The sequence below is a fragment of the Amblyraja radiata genome, chromosome 37 (genome assembly GCF_010909765.2).
Source record: "Amblyraja radiata isolate CabotCenter1 chromosome 37, sAmbRad1.1.pri, whole genome shotgun sequence".
Taxonomy (NCBI): domain Eukaryota; kingdom Metazoa; phylum Chordata; class Chondrichthyes; order Rajiformes; family Rajidae; genus Amblyraja; species Amblyraja radiata.
In genome coordinates, this window is record NC_045992.1 from 14,438,725 (window position 1) to 14,457,851 (window position 19,127).

At 45.6% G+C, this 19,127-nt stretch overlaps 1 protein-coding gene across 1 annotated transcript in view; it reads right to left on the reverse strand.

The window, feature by feature from the left end:
• Positions 1–19,127, reverse strand: part of shld2 (shieldin complex subunit 2) — a 48,390-nt gene that overhangs the window by 13,834 nt on the left and 15,429 nt on the right. Inside the window, exon 2 of the mRNA XM_033012537.1 lies at positions 670–2,251. Within this exon, the coding sequence (XP_032868428.1) occupies positions 670–2,158 (1,489 nt within the window). The 5' untranslated portion in view covers positions 2,159–2,251. The remainder of the gene's footprint in view (positions 1–669; positions 2,252–19,127) is intronic.

Consider the following 19,127-nt stretch of genomic DNA (forward strand, 5'->3'; position numbering starts at 1 on the left):
ATTGATGTGCTTTCCATTTCGATGACCTTACATGCAGAAATGTGAAACGGCACATCTCCAGATTCAGGGACAGTTTCTTCCCAGCTGTTATCAGGCAACTGAATCATCACCCCCCACAACTAGAGAGCAGTCCTGAACGACTATCTACCTCATCAGGTCCCTTGGACTATCTTTGATCGGGCTTTACCTTGCATTAAATGTTATTCCCTCATCATGTAACTGTACACTGTGTGAATGGCTCGATTGTAATCCTGAATTGGCTTTCCGCTGGCTGGTTAGCACACAAAAGCTTGTCATTGTACCTCGATGCACGTGACAATAAACTGAACTCAACTAAATTATTATACCAGGAACCAACCTATGGGGACTTTTCAGTCCCCACCAATGTTAAATTTCTGAGAGGGTAAGTAATGCCCCTGTCCCACTTAGGAAGCCTGAAGGGAAACCTCTGGAGACTTTGCGCCCCACCCAAGGTTTCCGTGCGGTTCCCGGAGGTTGCAGGTGGTTGCCGGAGGTTGCAGGTTGTGGAAGCAGATAGGAAGACTGACAAAAACCTCCGGGAACCGCACGGAAACCTTGGGTGGGGCGCATAGTCTCCAGAGGTTTCCGTTCAGGTTTCCTAAGTGGGACAGGGGCATATAAGTGTCTGGGAATGAAATGATCTCTTACCTGTTAGTAATACGACATCACCAGGGAAGGTAGCCAGTGCCCAGAATGCAGCAGCTCGCCATAGCACCACTTTCATGGTTACTCCTGATTGGTCCGTTACCACGATGGTTGCTATGGGAACTCTGCACCCAGTCAGTGATCCCGACTTGATGTCGATCTCCTTCAAGAGGCAGCGGAACAGAACAGCGACCAAAATGTGGTACTTCCTGTTCTTGTCAGTGCAACCATTAAGCTGCTCCGTCTCAATGAAGCCAAGCCGGGGAGATGACCATCGCGACCTTGCTGATTGTAGATAGTGACCAAGATGAGAGGTTCTCTCGTAGTCCGCCGTCTTCATTCTCTTGGGCGATGGTGGGTCTTGATGTAAACTTGATGTTTGGATTTCCTCATTGAACTCCTCTGGCTCTTTGGTGATCTCCAATGGATTTTTTAAAGACCACTTAGGAGAGTTCACAGCCTGAGAGCAAAGGATTCCTTCACTGTATGGTTCAATATTAACCTCAACCTCACCATTGGACCAGTCAATGTCGGGACTGAAGAGCAGCTCTGATCCTTCTGGTCCCCTCCCACCCAAAGCTTCATTGCTGGACAGTTGCTGGTTGCTCAACAAGTCGGAGAGTTCTGGTGTACTTCCTGAACTATCATCTTGTCTGCTCACCATCTCACTCTCACAATGTCCAGAAGGTCTAATAGAACTAGAGGTGGATGAAATTAACTGAGATGGCATCTCAGATTTAGTTTTCAGTTTCGCCTGATTTTCTGAACATTTCTGTGAGAGGATGGCAACTTGACTGGCTGCCAACATGCTGAGGAATTCAGAGTCTGTTGATAAGCTTAGGTTCACTGTTGTGCCTTTGAAGCAACATCCTTGTTCTTTGGTTGGAAAGTTACTCTGCAGATATTCCATTAATGCCTCACGTGGTAATTCATGATCATCTTCTTTCAAATCTCCACACTGCACTGTTGTACTACTGGGGTCTCTAGATTCAGTCTCATTTTCTCTGTCTTGTGCACTTCTGTCAGACGCAGGTGCCCTGAAACCTTTATCTATGCAAAGTTCACTGCTGGGTTCACCAGCACGTTCGTTATATGTTTTAAGACTTCCATCAGAGTGCAGCAGGGTTCTGTTGCTTAACTCTCTTGGTTTCCCTTTCTCTCTAGTGCCGAGGTTTTCATCATTCAGCCTCTCACACTCACCGCTCCGTCTCTGCCCTGGCACAGATGCATCGAAACTCTCAGCTGCACTTTCCCGAGATGCTGTTATAACTTCTTCCCCGGATTTCAAAGCAGTAAAATGGCCGCCATGGTTTTGCTGAGAGGATTCAGCTCTGTGGATCTTATCAGTGAGGGATCCTGCATCGTATAAAAAATGGCACTGAAGCCACTTCTTACACCTTCCTTCAGTCACTGCTTCGTGTGCTGATGATGTCTGCTGTGCCAAAATGGAGGGTGCCCCAAGGAAAATGTGGATTTTATTCCTATTATTCATTTGCAAAAATAAATACTTCAATCCTTCCAGGAGAAACCAATCTCCAAAGTGATATTATCTTCAATAGAATGTCATCGTTTTCATCCGATTAATCTGTATGGAGTCAACAAACATCATAAGAGTGAGCAGAAAGCTAAATACTGAAGACATTTAAGCATCAGTATCATTTTGTTTCATCACAGGATTAGACAGGCACAGTGACAGACTTTAATCAGTAATCAAGGATGGGTGGGGGAATAAATCCTTTAAATAAAAAGGAATGCAACATTACTGGTACATGTTATAAGTCTTTGAATCTCATAGAGCCCCACCTTGTGAAGATGAGTCATGGTTTGCTATTGAATTCACCCTGGCTGTGATCATCTAATCAGCATTCATTGGGTACAAAATGTGACTTGTGTGCATCAGTACCAGAATGGGTTTATACAGGCAGTAAAACATCAGGCCAGCACAGTTGCAATATGCAATGGTTACCTTCATACACTGTCTCTGCAGTGCCTGCGAAATTCAAATGTGTTTTTTAAGCAAATAAAACACAATTTTGCACACATTAACGACATTGAGCTGTTATAGTGCAAGGAGACAAAATGGATGTTTCTTCTAGAGAACCAATGTCAGGGAAATGGGTCGGATACGTACCAGAGAAAATTCAATGTACAGCATTGAATCAAAAGCAGGGTTCCACCATCCCTCTAGAGGGTGCTCAATCCCTTCACAAAGCACAGTGACCATCTCGTAGCAAACTTTATTACACAGAACAGTACTTTGGTCCACAAAGATGTCAAGATACACTAAGCTCATCAGCCTGCATACAGTATGATGCATATCCCTCCGTTCCTTGCATATCCATGTGCCTACGACAGATGGCACAATGGGCTAAGTGTCCGGCTGGCGATCGGAAGGTAGCCGGTTCGAATCCCGCTTGGAGTGCATACTGTCGTTGTGTCCTTGGGCAAGACACTTCACCCACCTTTGCCTGTGTGTGAATGTGTGTGAATGTGTGTGAGTGATTGGTGGTTGTCGGAGGGGCCGTAGGCGCAGATTGGCAGCCATGCTTCCGTCAGTCTGCCCCAGGGCAGCTGTGGCTACAGAAGTAGCTTACCACCACCGAGTATGACTGAGGAGTGAATGAATAATGCGATGTAAAGCGCCTTGAGTATTAGAAAGGCGCTATATAAATCCCATCCATTATTATTATTATCTAAAAGCCTCTTCAACGCCACTTTGTATTTGCTTCCCAGGCAGCATGTTCCAAGCACCCGCCAGCCTCTGTGTAAAATAACCTGCCCCACACAGCGCCTTTAAATTTTGCCCCTCTCACCTTAAATCTATGCCCTTTATGGCCCTGTCCCACGGTACGAGTTAATTCCAAGAGCTCTCCCGAGTTTAAAAAATCAAACTCGTGGTAAGCACGGAGAATGAACGTAGCGGGTACGTCGGAGCTCGGGGACGCCTCTTAGCGGCTCGTAACACTAACGGCACGTACTCGGGACGACTTGCTAACGGCAGGTAAGCTCGGGAAGACTCGTGAAGATTTTTCAACATGTTGAAAAATGTCCACGAGAGCCCCGAGTACTGACGAGCGGCCATTACCGTAAATCTCCTAGTTCGAATCAGGGCAAACTCGGGAGAGCTCTTGGAATGAGCTCGTACAGTGGGACAGGGCTTTAAGTCTTTAACATTTCCTTCCAAGGATAAAGGTTCTGGTCATCAACTCTATCTATGCCTCTCACAATTTTATATAATCTATTAGGTCTCCCCTCAATCTCCAGCAATCCAGAGAAAACAATCCAACTGGGATTTCTCTGGGCGCACCCGTTCCCTCCGACATTCCCAAGACGTACAGGTTTGTCGGGTTTCTGTAATTTGGCCCAAATGTGCAGAATGTGAAAGTGGGATAGCATAGAACTAGTGTACAGGGGATCAATGGTCATCGTGGTTCCGTTCAGGTCGCTGACTTTCACCAGTACTAGGAAGTTAGAAATCGAACGCAAATCAGGGGAAAGGGAGGGGTGTGGAGTACGAAGGGAAAGTTTGTGATAGGGTGGAGACTAAGAGAGACCACAATAGAAATCGGCAGCTCTACTGGCTAGAAACTTCGCTACAGCCATCAGACAATTAGACACTACAATGTCCAAATAAGCTCTGGACCACATAGACTTGGAGCCGTGTGTAAGAAAGAACTGCAGATGCTGGTTTAAATCGAAGGTAGACAAAATGCTGGAGTAACTCAGGGTGAGGCTCCAAGTCTATGGTAGAGACAAAATGCTGGTCCTTCTTCAGACTGATTCCAGAGATGCTGCTTCACCCGCTGGGTTAGTCCAGCATTTTGTGTCTACCATAGACTTGGAGAGGAGGTAGGTGTGTGTGTGTGTGTGTGTGTGTGTGTGGTGTGTGTGTGGTGTGTGTGTGGTGTGTGGTGTGTGTGTTTGTGGTGTGTGGGTGTGTGGGTGTGTGGGTGTGTGTGTGTGTGTGTGTGTGTGTGTGTGTGTGTGTGTGTGTGTGTGTGTGTGTGTGTGTGTGTGTGTGTGTGTGTGTGTGTGTGTGTGTGTGTGTGTGTGTGTGTGTGTGTGTGTGTGTGTGTTCATTGTTCTGTCTGGGACATATGCCAATTAAACACTCGTGATTCTCTTAACAAAGGGATGATCATCACCATAAAAGGCAACAGGAAGAAGGTGGGGGATGCTAAACAGCAGGTTTGCTCCCAAGTAATGGAGATTGAATGTTCAGTTGCTGCTATGCGGCAGCAGCAGAATGTAATAGCCTTTATGACAATAGTGAGATATGAAACATGTATTGAAATAGCAGAGAGGATAGAAAAGAGGCACTTAGGAAAGCCATCCAGCAACCACAACGAGGAACAGGTCAGACTTTGTGTGACCTTAGGATTTCAGAGCTAAAGTAGTGGTTGGGTAAAGAACAGGATGTACTGGCGGCGATAAAGAAGCTACCGCTGATGCAAGTGAATGTGGATGCAAGTGAATTTAGAGATAATGTGGATTAAAGAAGTTCCTAGGTAGACAAAAATGCTGGAGAAACTCAGCGGGTGCAGCAGCATCTATGGAGCGAAGGAAATAGGCAACGTTTCGTTGGGAGGGAGCATAGCGACCGGGGTGGTAAGGAGGGTGTCCCTCTCCCATTGGTACGGAACATTTGCATTTTTCAGCTTGAAATTGTGCAATATGGTGCATACTGTAGCGAGTCTTTTAACTTACACTTGAATGCAATATATATGCTTTAAATTGGATTGGAGCGTTTTTGAAAGGGGGGAGGCTGTGCCTTCACTGATCACTGGCCTTGGGGGTACCCGGTGAGGGAGTGGAGCAACCGAGTGGGGAGAGGGTGTGGAAGAAGGTTGTACCCCCTCCCACGGTAGGAACCTTTTGAAATTTGATGTATTAAAATCATGTTTTAGTGCACTGTAGAAGTATGATTTCAATGTTTTTTGTATAAAGTATTTTTAAGAGGTAACTTTTTAAGGGGTAACTTTATCCACACAAAGGGTGATTGGTGTATGGAACAAGCTGCCAGAGGAGGTAGTTGAGGCAGGGACCATCCCAACATTTAAGAAAAAGTTAGACTAATACATGGATAGGACAGGTTTGGAGGTATGGACCAAAAGCAGGTGGCATAGCTGGGACATGTTGGCGGGTGTGGGCAAGTTGCGCCGAAGTGCCTGTTTTCACAATGTATCACTCTATGACTACATGACTACCTCCACCATGCATGAATGCTTCAAAATCAAGTGATCGAGTTTTATTGCCATATACTCAAGCATAGAAACATAGAAAATAGGTGCAGGAATAGGCCATCGGCCCTTCGAGCCAGCACTGCCATTCAATATGATCATGGCTATTCATCTAAAATCAGTACCTCTTTCCTGTTTTTTCCCCATATCCCTTGATGTCGTTAGCCCCAAGAACTAAATGTAACTCTCTCTTGAAAACATCCAGTGAATTGGCCTGCACTGCCTTCTGTGGCAGAGAATTCCACAGATTCACAACTCTCAGTGCGAAGAAAGTTTGTTCTCATCTCAGTCCTAACTGGCCCCCCCCTTTATTCTTAAACTGCGACCCATGGTTCTGAACGCCCCCAACATCAGGAACATTTTTCCTGCAGTTACAGTAAGTGAAAATCTAGCAGGCAAGCAGGATGCTTTCACAAACCACCCCCATTTGAAGTCCACTATCTTCCACCGTATCTACCCAGTGCTTGGTACTTACTTCCAGCAGCCACTGGTTGTCCTCCAGGATGCACCGAGCCGCAGCCTGATCCATGCCGGTCACCTGGGCGAATTCGGCACAGAGACTCTCACGGCAGCTGCGCAACGCTTCGACGCCTCCGACGGCCCGGGACTCTTGCACTGAGGCTGCTCCATGGCCGCAGCTGCAGTGAGCGACTCGCCAGCCCGGCAAACATGCTCCAGCCCCGCTCCCCGTCCGCATCTGTCCCCGCCGCTGCTTCTGCTTCCAACACCCGCGGCCCATGCAGTTGATATGAGTTTTGAAATTTTCGTTGATCACAGAATTTCTCACAACAGAGCGAGAGAAATTTGTAATCAGCGTGAGAATTTGGTGAAATGCGTGATTCTCACGCTCAATGCATGGGAGTTGGCAGCCCTGCCTCTCAATCCCCCTCTCCTCCCCTCTCTCTCTCTCCCTCTCTCCTACCTCTCTCTCCCCCTCTTCCGCTCTCTCTCCTCTCAACCCCCCTCTCTCCCCATCTCTCTCTCCTCTCCCCTGTCTCACCCCTCACTCTCCCCTTCCCTCTCTTCTCTCTCCCCCTTTCTCTCTCCCCCCTTTTTCTCCCCCCCTCCCTCTCTCTCCTCTCTCCTCTCTCTCTCCCCCCTCACTCTCCCCCTCTCTCTCGTCCCCTCTCCTCTCTCCCTTCTATTTCCCCTAACTCTCTCTCCCCTCTCTTCCCCCAACTCTCTCTGCCCCCCCTCTCACTCCCCCCTCTCTCTCTCTCCCTCTCCCCCTCTCTCCCTTCCCTCTCTCTCTCTCCCCCCTCACTATCCCCCTCTCTCCTCTCTCCCCCCTCTCTCCCTTCTATTTCCCCTAACTCTCTCTCCCCCTCTCTTTCTTCTCTCTCTTCCCCCTCTCTCCCCCCCCTCTCCTTCTCCCTCCCTCCCTCTACACACTCTCCCCTCTCTCTGTCTCTCCTCTCACCTCTCTCTCTTCCCCCCCCCCCTCTCTCTCTCTCTCATCTCTCTCCCCCATTTCTCCCTCCCATCTCACTCTCCCCCTGGCTCTCTCCCCTCTCTCTCCCTCTTCTCTCTCCATTCACGCCCCCTGGCTCTCTCTCCCCTCTCTCTCCCCCCACTGTCTCCCTGTCTCCTTCCCTTCTCTCTCTCCCCACCTCCCTTTGAGGGCCTGTCCCTTCGGCACAGAGACCCTCGCAGCAGCGGAGCTTCCGGCGGCTCCGCGACCCAGGACACTCGCACTGTCCGGAGTGCTCCATGGCCAGAGCTGCAGCGAGCGACTCGCTAGCCGCGCAAACACTCCACAGCGCCGCAAACTCACCAGTCCCGGCTCCCCGCATCTGCTCCCGCCGCTGGTTCTGCTTCCATCCCTCCCGCAGCCCCGGCTCTCCAACACCCGCGGACCATGCAGTTTATCTGAGTTTTGACATTTTCGTTGATCACAAAATTTCTCGCCACTGAGCGTGAGAAATGTCTGATGAGCGTGAGGGCGTGAGAGTTTGCTTGAGGGCGTGAGTCTCATGCTCAAAGCGTGAGAGTTGGCAGCCCTGAGTTCATCAGTTATAAGGAGCAGAATTAAGCCATCAAGTCTTCTCCGCCATTCAACCATGGTCATTCGAATTTCACTGAACCTTAATTGGTACACGTGACAATAAACAGACCTTCGAAACCACGGGTGTTTTATCTTCCCCATCCCCTCCTCCCCTCCCTCCCCCCTCAACCCCCCACCCACCACCACCATTTTGTACAAAGGGGTTTCCCGGCATGATGGGGTGCTGAGATCTAAGTGGTGGTGTTGTTGGGTGGGGGAGTGGGGGAACCATTAGGGCAAAAAAAGGGGTAATTTGTAACTTTGTCGCCGCCCCCCTATGTAGGGCCTCTTTGTATGCCATGGCATGCAAAACAAAGCATCTCACTGTGATTTGTCACATGTGACAATAAAAGCATCTAACCTAATCTCATTTTATGTCTTTAATTCATAAATTCAATTGTTTCCATAACTACAAGGTTCACACCACCATGCAGTGGCAGCCCTGCACAGCGCCTTCTCAAGCTGGCTTGCCCATGTCCCACGTTTCAGTTTCAAAGTTTCACAAATGCCCCCATTTGCATCAGTCTGAAGAAGGGTCCAGATCTGAAACGCCACCCATCCTTTAGACTTTAAACTTTAGAGATACAGCGTGGAAACAGGCCCTTTGGCCCACTGAGTCCATGTCAACCGTCAATCACCCCGCACACTAGCACTATCCTACACCCTAGGGACAATTTACAGAAGCTGATTAACCTACAAGCCTTAATGTCTCTGGAGTGTGCGAGGAACCCGGAGATTACCAACGTGGTCATGGGGAGAACGTACAAATTCCGCACCCGTAGTCAGGATCAAACCCAGGTCCGTGACGCTGTGAGGCGGCAACTCTACCGCTGTGCCACTCATGTTCGCCATGACCGGCTGAGTTTTTCCAGCACATTGTGTCTTTTTTTGTAAACCAGCATCTGCAGTTTCCATATGCTTGCCAGTTGAAAATGTCTCTTAACATTCACCCTCGCAAAACGATGAGGAATTATACAGGTTAAAAAATAAGATCACCACTCATTCTGCAGTGCTTCCGAAAATATAGGCTAATGCTACTCAGCCCAGGCTCAGTCCCATCAGCCCAGGAAGCAATCTTGCAAATCCCTTCTGGAACAAACATAACCTTCTTTAAAGAGGTCAAAACTACACTCAGTAGTGCAGGTCTCACCAAAGCTCCACACTTTTACAGCACGACTTCTTCACTGGTTTTACAATAGTTAACATGGGATTTTACCTCCTGTGTTGGATACTGAACATGTCAAATGTAAAGAGAGAGAAATGAAAGAATTTAGCAAAAAGTACCTTTAGAAAGATGAGGAGGAATTTATTTTGTCAACGGGTGGTGAATCTGTGGAATTATTTGCCACGGACGGCTGTGGAGACCAAGTCAATGGATATTTTTAATGCAGGGATTGATCGATCCGTGACTAATACGAGTGTCAGAGGTTATGGGAAGCAGGAGAATGGGGTTGAGATTGAAGATAGATCAGCTATGATTGAATAGCCTAAGTCTGCTCCTATAATTTATGAACATTGTAAAAGAGGATAAAACATCTGGCACAGATAAATTGCCTGATAAAGGCCCAGAAAATAAACAAATGAGAAAATGGTGGAGTCTCAAACTGTTAAATGCAACAAGGTAGACAAAATTGTTGGAGAAACTCAGCGGGTACAGCAGCATCTATGGAGCAAAGGAAATAGGCAACTTTTAGGGCCAAAATCTTCTTCATTTTGGAGGGGGGAGGAGTACTTCTTCAAAGTAGGCATACCTTGAGGAGATATCGCAGTGGAGTAGATAAAATGCTCAAGAAGGAACTGCAGATGATGGAAAATCGAAGGTAGACAAAAGTGCTGGAGAAACTCAGCGGGTGCAACAGCATCTATGGAGCGAAGGAAATAGGCAACGTTTCGGGCCGAAACCCTTCTTCAAAATGTTAAATGCAACAAGATGAGTTCATGGGATGTGGAGACCACTGACAAAGTCTCTTGTCTCAGTCATTGTCTCTTCCTAATTGAGGAAGCATTCAAGACCCAACCACATAACGATCTGGAGCCCCACACACATAATAATAATGAATAATGGATGGGATTTATATAGCGCCTTTCTAATACTCAAGGCGCTTTACATCGCATTATTCATTCACTCCTCAGTCACACTCGGTGGTGGTAAGCTACTTCTGTAGCCACAGCTGCCCTGGGGCAGACTGACGGAAGCGTGGCTGCCATTCTGCGCCTACGGCCCCTCCGACCACCACCAATCACTCACACACATTCACACACATTCACACACAGGCAAAGGTGGGTGAAGTGTCTTGCCCAAGGACACAACGACAGTATGCACTCCAAGCGGGATTCGAACCGGCCACCTTCCGGTCGCCAGCCGAACACTTAGACCATTGTGCCATCTGTCGTCCCGCCAGGGAAGGACAGGAGACCTTTCTCTGGCTGCTATCTGTGTCCGCAAACCAGATAGATTTTTAAATAGCAATCCAGTGGTTTCATGGTTTGGTTACTGGGACAAGCTCTTAAAAATTAAAAAAATATATTTATTCAATCGTTTGAATTTAAAATTCCTCCGCTGCCATGGTGGGCTTCCACTTTGTATCCCTGGATCAATTATCTAGAGCACTAGCTATCACTCCAGTAACTTAACGTTTTTATCAATGTACTCCATACCAAGAACTATAAGATTAATGAAGCTTGTGTGGTGACACTAGGTGCAGAGTATTTATAGGGCAGGCCTCTATGCAACCACTTTATTTTAAGATCAAGCTGATTATAGAATTGTATAGAAGAGAAACATGTCCTTCAGTCCACCATGTCAATACCAACCATTATGACTATCTATGCTAATTCCACTTCCCTGCATTAATTCCAAATCTCTGTATGCCTTGCTCATTCAATTACCGGCCCAGATGCCTCTCAAATGTTGCTGTTGTTTGTGCTACCACCTCCTCTGGCAGCTCAGGTCCGATAGCAACTACTCTTAGATAGACACAGAATGCTGGAGTAACTCAGCGGGACAGGCAGCATTTCTGGAGAGAAGGAATGGGCGACGTTTTGGGTTGAGACCCTTCTTCTGAGTGAAAGTCACGGGAAAAGGAAACGTAGATGTCACGGGAAAGGGAAACAGGAGATAGACGATGATGTAGAGAGAGTTAAAGAACAAATGAATGAAAGATATGCAAAAAAATAACAATGAAAAATGAAACCACCCATTGTTAGCTGTTTGCTAGGTGAGAACAAGAAGCTGGTGTGACCTGGGTGGGGGAGGGGTGGAAAAGATTGAATGCAGGGGTTACTTGAAGTTAGAGAAATCAATATTTATACCCCTGGGTTGTAAGCTGCCCAAGCGAAATATGAGATGCTGATCCTCCAATTTGCATTTGGCCTCACTCTGACAATGGAGGAGGCCTAGGATGGAAAGGTCAGTGTGGGAATGGGAGGGAGAATTAAAGCGTTCAGTAATCGGGGGAAGTTAGTTTGAAAGTCTACTCCCCCCGATGCCCTTCAAACCTTCACCTAGTAATACGAGTAACTAGGAGGATTAGGCCAGCAAACTAATTAAAAACCCAAGGAGAATCCCTGCCAAGCCCAACTACAGCCTTAATTGGCATCTGCCAGTGAACATCTTCATCAATGTCACAGCTGGGAAGCCACATAGGATGGTAAAACCACCATCTTGGATTTTCCTGACCCGATTGAGGATGGGAAATAAATGCTGGCCTTGCAACATAATACGTTTCTCAAAAATAAGTATTAAAGAACAGAGCAGCAATTCACAGGATAATTTGCTTTCCAAGTTGGAATCAGTTAACCCAGCACAGCTCAGGAAATAAATTTAATTTAGGGTCTTTTTACCATTTTCTTCCACGTCATTAGAGGCGCTACCACACCATGCAAGATTAACTTTATTTTAAAATTCAATTAAACTGATTTTATATGTTTGCTTCACTCTTCAATTAACAAAGAATGCCAGTGTGCTTACTTTGCCAAGCTGTGATTATACGACTAACATTATATTCATCCACTGTGACACAGTACGAGTCCATTGAGCCCTTTGAATCTATGCTGACACTTCGCAAAGCAATTTGCCCTTTTTATCTCCGTCATTTCTTTTCTCTCAAAATGCCCATCAAAAGGATTTGAGTATAAGAGCAGGGAGGTTCTACTGCAGTTGTACAGGGTCTTGGTGAGACCACACCTGGAGTATTGCGTACAGTTTTGGTCTCCCAATCTGAGGAAAGACATTCTTGCCATAGAGGGAGTACAGAGAAGGTTTACCAGACTGATTCCTGGGATGGCAGGACTTTCATATGAAGAAAGACTGGATAGATTTGGCTTGTACACACTAGAATTCAGAATATTGAGGGGGGATCTTATAGAAACTTACAAAATTCTTAAGGGGTTGGACAGGCTAGATGCAGGAAGATTATTCCCGATGTTGGGGAAGTCCAGAACTAGGGGTCACAGTTTAAGGATAAGAGGGAAGTCTTTTAGGACCGAGATGAGAAAATCATTTTTTACACAGAGAGTGCCACAGAAGGTAGTGGAGGCCAGTTAATGGGCTATATTTAAGAGGGAGTTAGATGTGGCCCTTGTGGCTAAAGGGATCAGGGGGTATGGAGAGAAGGCAGGGATGGGATACCGAGTTGGATGATCAACCATGATATCGAATGGCGGTGCAGTCTCGAAGGGCCGAATGGCCTACTCCTGCACCTATTTTCTATGTTTCTATGTTTCTAAGTCCTTTAAAATATATATTTCCCCCAACTCTAAAGAGTAATTTAGAGGAGCAATTAATCTGCCAGCAGATGTTTGTGATGGGGGAGGAAACCCAAGCAGTCAGGGGGAAGATGGGCGCTTAAAGAATACCCAGGGTCAGGATTGAACCCTGGATGTTGTACAGGGAATAATGTTATTGACCCTCTCCGAATGATTACAACACAAACATGTAAGGGGAAAAAAAAAAAGAGATTGATTGCATAATACAGTAACAACAAACGTAAATATTTTTGTTCCAGACTATCTTCAGAAGCTCATAAGTAATAGGAGCAGACTTAGGCCATTCGGCCCATCATGTCTAGTTCACCAATCAATCATGGCTGATCTACCTCTCCCTCCTAACCCCATTCTCCTGCCTTCTCCCCATAACCCTCTCATCTATGCTGTCACCCAGCAAATTAATTTGCCCTTTATATTTCAAAGTAATTCTCTCTCTCTCTCTGTATGTCTGTCTCTCTCTCTGTCCGTCTCTCTCTCTGTCCGTCTCTCTCTCTGTCCGTCTCTCTCTCTGTCCGTCTCTCTCTCTCTCTCTGTCTCTCTCTGTCCCTCTCTCTCTCTCTGTCCCTCTCGGTCTCTCGGTCTCCTCCCCCCGCCCACATTGAAGACTCACCCAAGATTCTAACCTTCAAGAGCAGCAAGCCAGGATCTAGTGTGTCAACATGCTTTTCTTCACGAAAGGTCATTACTGCCTGTTCTTGCCCTACATCCACACTTTCATTGAACACAAAGCAAAAATGCTGGTTGATGTATGCTCTTCCCATCTTGGAAACAATATAAAACTAATGATATTTTCTCATTTTGCAGTCCATCAGTTAACTCACCACTAATAAGAAAACATGGCCTGCATGAGTCATACATTTACCGCTGAGTCCCAGATTCTCAAAATCGACCCTTTGTTAAATGCAGTTACTTTTGATTGCACAGAACAAATTGCTTCTGTTTAAATCTGTTTAGTGTATAATCTAATCCCCAGTTTGACTCCACTTTTGTGATGAAAAACATTACAAAAGTAATTTGCCCTGGTGCTGTATTCAGCACTGGGAACGGAGGCTGGGCAGCACGAATTGTTTCCAGGTCTAGTAGCAGCATTGTTAAGTCATGTCAAGGCAGTATACAGTGTGACCCGAGTTCAATAATGATGCACAGATTACTGTTTCAAGCCTAAAGGAAGAACATTGTTTATTGATTAAAACAGAAGAGGACTCATTTAACAAAACAAAATACTGCTTTAAATTGTTAGACAGAGAGTGTATTTGAGCTCTGCCAAGATACCACCAAATATATATTTGCAAGACCACAAAATGCTGGAGTAACTCAGCAGGCAGGCAGCATCTCTATAGAAAAAATGAAAAGGTGACATTTCGGGTCAGGACCATTCTACAGACTGGTTTCAGACTAAAATTGCAATCTGAAACCAGTTCCATTTTCACCGAAGATGCTGTTTGACCTGCTGAGTTACTCCAGCATTTGTATCTATCTTTGGCACAAATCAACATCTGCAGTTCCTTTTTATGATATACTAGACCAAATGGGACCCGTTGGGTCCCCTCCCGCGGTTGCAGGAGGTGGCCTGCAGCGTCACACACACATAAAACCACCCCCCTTGATATTATATTAATATTATTCATTCGCTCCTTTTACCCCATCCCCCGCCCTATCCACTCACGCATAGCCCCCAACTCGCAGGCGCAGAGACAGGGGACAGGGGGCGGGCAGCGACAGAGGCAGAGAGCAGCACTAACCTCCCCACTATGCGCCGACACGAGGACCCCAAGCGAGGCGGCGGGCGAGCATCGATCAAAGGACCGTGAGTTGGGCCGCCGCAGTATTCAGCTATGATCTTTGGTCTTCAGTCCAGGGCCCGACCATCTCCGGCTGGGGGGGGGGGGGGGGGAGGGAGGAATGGTGGGGGGGGGGGGTGGATGTAGGATGGGGGGGGGGGGGGGTGACATCACTCGCAGCGCGAGGAAGAAGGCATGCAGACCCATTGTAAATTCATAAGCGAAAGACAGTCGTTTTTAAATTCAAAGTTTAGTCGGATTTTTGAACATTTTCATTAATAACTCGAGAAATAAAGCATGAAATTTTCAGATAAGGCGATTTTGGACTCAAGGGGGGAAAATGTCTACTGGAATATGTAAAAATGTTACCGTTACCGCGTTCGTTTTTTCACGAAGATGTGATTACACACAAACAAATAAATACACATCCAAGATCAGAGTTTGCCATCGGGTAGAAGGTACAGGAGCCTGAAATCTGCAACATCCAGATTCATGAACAGCTTCTTGCCATTAAACACAACTTCAAACAAACTATGAACTATAACAACCTATTGCACTTTATCTGTTTACTGATATATATATATATAGATATATATAGATATATATAGATATATATAGATATATATATATTCTATGGTATATGGACAAACTGATCTGATTTGTATTTATGACTGCAATATCCTGTTTTGCTGCAGCAATGCAAGAATTTCATTGTCCTATTTGGGGCACATGACAATAAACTCTCTTGACTTGAACTCGTCCTTCTGTTTTTAACCACGTTCTATAACATAGTGACCAGAACTATGCATTGTACATTTAATGGGTCATAACCAGTGTTTTATACAGCTCTAACATTATATTTGTGCTCTTATTCGATGCCTCAGCCCAAAAGAGGCAAGTATCATATTTGCCCCATAATTACTTCATTTACCCACTTTGTACTTTCACAAAACCTGCAGACAAAGGAGGAGAAAAAAGTCTGAAGAAGGGTTCCAACCCAAAATGTCACCTATTCTTTTTCTCCAGAGATGCTGCCCATCTCGCTGAGTTACTCCAGCATTTTGTGTCTAGTGTGTACTGTAACATGCATTGCAAACTTCCTCTGGACTTTTAATATTACACCATTGATCATGCATTCCTTTGCGAGCATTGGAATGAAATGTATTCCCTCACAATTTTCCTGATTGAATTTCTTTTGCCATCTTTGTGAACACTGAGCTAGTCCAGCGTACATTCCTGCACCCCAGACCCTGCTTCCATGTAGACAATTTTGTAGCATCAGCGATTTTTGTTAATCAAACCCCCTACATTTTAATCCAGCTCATTTGTATTTGTACCAGTGGGGAGCGGAACAAAGAAGTTTGCTCACGTTTATTTGTGTCACTGTTTCCCTTTGCCAGTTTCTCAATTCCAAAAATCTCTTCAAAAATAAATCTTTTTTACTTCCCTTGACCCTTATGTTATTTGCAATCTGTTTCTCCTCTTTGAACCTTCTGGGCAATGTGCTGCATTAATACAAGTTGTTTTTAACCTGTATAAATCTTAGACAATGTTTAACTCGGTGAAGGTACATTATCAGATACTGCAGGAGTCAAGTACTCAATAAACTGCAGGTATTGCATATTAAAGAGCAACCAGCTGGATGAAACTGCTGACTTTGCGCTTTCAATTTTAATTTCAACACTAAAGTCTATCATGGACTGTAAAACAGGTTGTGGCATCCTAAGGTTATGAATCGAAATGAACCTTGACTAAGTTACACATTTGCTATAAACTGTGATATAACATTGCAAGTGTACAGGTGCTTCAATGACTTCATATCATTGAGAACCAGAATAATTAGTATGGAGTTATTACAAATTGGTGACCATTTATCTTCTGTTCTTCTTGGTTTTTTTTCCATATGATGGGATACTACTGATTAGTATCTGAAGAATGGTCTCGACCCAAAATGTTGGTCTGAAGAAGGGTCTCGACCCGAAACATCACCCATTCCTTCTCTCTGGAGATGCTGCCTGTCCGCTGAGTTACTCCAGCATTTTGTGTCTACCTTTGATTTAAACTAGCATCTGCAGTTCTTTCCTACGCACTACTGATTATTAGTTTAGTTTAGTTATACAACGCGGAAACAGGCCCTTTGGCCCACACCAACAGCCAACCAACACACGCTTTGGACAATTTACAATTTTACCGAAGCCAATTAACCTACAAAACTGCATGTCTTTGGAGTGCGAGAGGAAACCGGAACATACAGAGAAAACCTACGCCGGTCACAGGGAGAACGTACAAACCCCGTACAGACAGCACCTGTGGTCAGAATCGAACCATAATCTCTAGTGCTGCAAGGCAGCAACTCTACCAATGTGCCACCCCATGGTGCATTAGATTAGCATTCATTTGAAAACAACTTTAAACAATAGTTAGAATTCCTATCAATGAGAGTCAGGGCTCTCTTACAGTTATAGAGTCATACAGCATGGAAACAGGCCCATCGGCCCAACTGACCCATGCTGACCAAGATGCTCCATCTACTCTAGTCCCACCTATAGTTGGCCCATATCTCTCTAAACTTTTCCTATCTAAGTACCTGTCCAAATGTATTTAGATTTTTGTTACAGTACCTGCCTCAACTATCTCCTCTGGTAGCTTGTTCTTTATACCCACCACTGTCCATCTGAAAATGTTGGCCCTCAGATTCCTATTAAATCTTACTTTAAACCTATGTCCCCTGGTTCTTGACTTCCCTACTCTGGGTAAAGGACTCTGTGCATCCACCCTATCTATTCCCCTCATGATGTTATTCACCTCAATTTAAATTTATATTTAGAGTTTTAAGTCTTCTCCAAATTCTTGTGGTGAAGACTATTTTGACTAGTTCTTGACTGCAACCATGGTTTTACTGTTTTGGGACTGAAGAGTACATTGCCTTGATAACCATCAGCACAGGAACACGTCACACTGTTTGCTCAGTTCCTTGTTCTATTCTCTCCATACCTGTTGTTGGACACAATTTCAACACAATCTTTAAATTCACCAACGATACCACCGTTGTCAGACAAATAACGGTTCAGAATGTAGGAGTGAGATTGAAAATCTGATTGAATGGTACCGCTAAACAATCTTGATCAATGGGGGCAGGCACAGTGGCAAAGCAGTAGAGTTGTTACCTTCCAGCACCAGAGACTGGGGTTCAATCCGGACTACAGGTGCTGTCTCCAGGAAGGCCATCAGTATCCATAAAGACTCCTCACACCCTTGTAATGGACTGTTCGAACTACTTCCCTCCGGCAGACGTTACAAGGCCTTCTACGCCCGAACCTCCAGACTTAGGAACAGCTTCATTCCCAGAGCTATAGCGGCTCTGAACCGGCCCTGTTGAGCGCCCCCCACCCCCCCTGGACTGTCTCCCTCGGATGGTCACGTCGCACAGACACATCTGCACTTTAGTCTGCTTGAACTGTTTTGACTATTTTACTGTTCTTTTTACAATCCATGTTCTCGGGGTATCTAAATCTAAATGTTATTAGTTATTTATGTTATGACCGGATGGAAGCTGCATACCAAATCTCGTTGTGCTTATGTGCAATGACAATAAAAGATATTATAGAAACATAGAAACATAGAAATTAGGTGCAGGAGTAGGCCATTCGGCCCTTCGAGCCTGCACCGCCATTCAATATGATCATGGCTGATCATCCAACTCAGTATCCCGTACCTGCCTTCTCTCCATACCCTCTGATCCCCTTAGCCACAAGGGCCACATCTAACTCCCTCTTAAATATAGCCAATGAACTGGCCTCGACTACCCTCTGTGGCAGGGAGTTCCAGAGATTCACCACTCTCTGTGTGAAAAAAGTTCTTCTCATCTCGGTTTTAAAGGATTTCCCCCTTATCCTTAAGCTGTGACCCCTTGTCCTGGACTTCCCCAACATCGGGAGCAATCTTCCTGCATCTAGCCTGTCCAACCCCTTAAGAATTTTGTAAGTTTCTATAAGATCCCCTCTCAATCTCCTAAATTCTAGAGAGTATAAACCAAGTCTATCCAGTCTTTCTTCATAAGACAGTCCTGACATCCCAGGAATCAGTCTGGTGAACCTTCTCTGCACTCCCTCTATGGCAATAATGTCCTTCCTCAGATTTGGAGACCAAAACTGTACGCAATACTCCAGGTGTGGTCTCACCAAGACCCTGTACAACTGCAGTAGAACCTCCCTGCTCCTATACTCAAATCCTTTTGCTGTGAAAGCTAACATACCATTCGCTTTCTTCACTGCCTGCTGCACCTGCATGCCTACTTTCAATGACTGGTGTACCATGACACCCAGGTCTCGCTGCATCTCCCCTTTTCCTAGTCGGCCAACATTTAGATAATAGTCTGCTTTCCTGTTTTTGCCACCAAAATGGATAACCTCACATTTATCCACATTATACTGCATCTGCCAAACATTTGCCCACTCACCCAGCCTATCCAAGTCACCTTGCAGTCTCCTAGCATCCTCCTCACAGCTAACACTGCCCCCCAGCTTAGTGTCATCCGCAATTATTATTATTATTATTATATTATTCGGAGTTTGAACGTTCTCCCCGTGACTGCGTGGGCTTTCTCTGGGTGCTCTGGTTTCCTCCCAC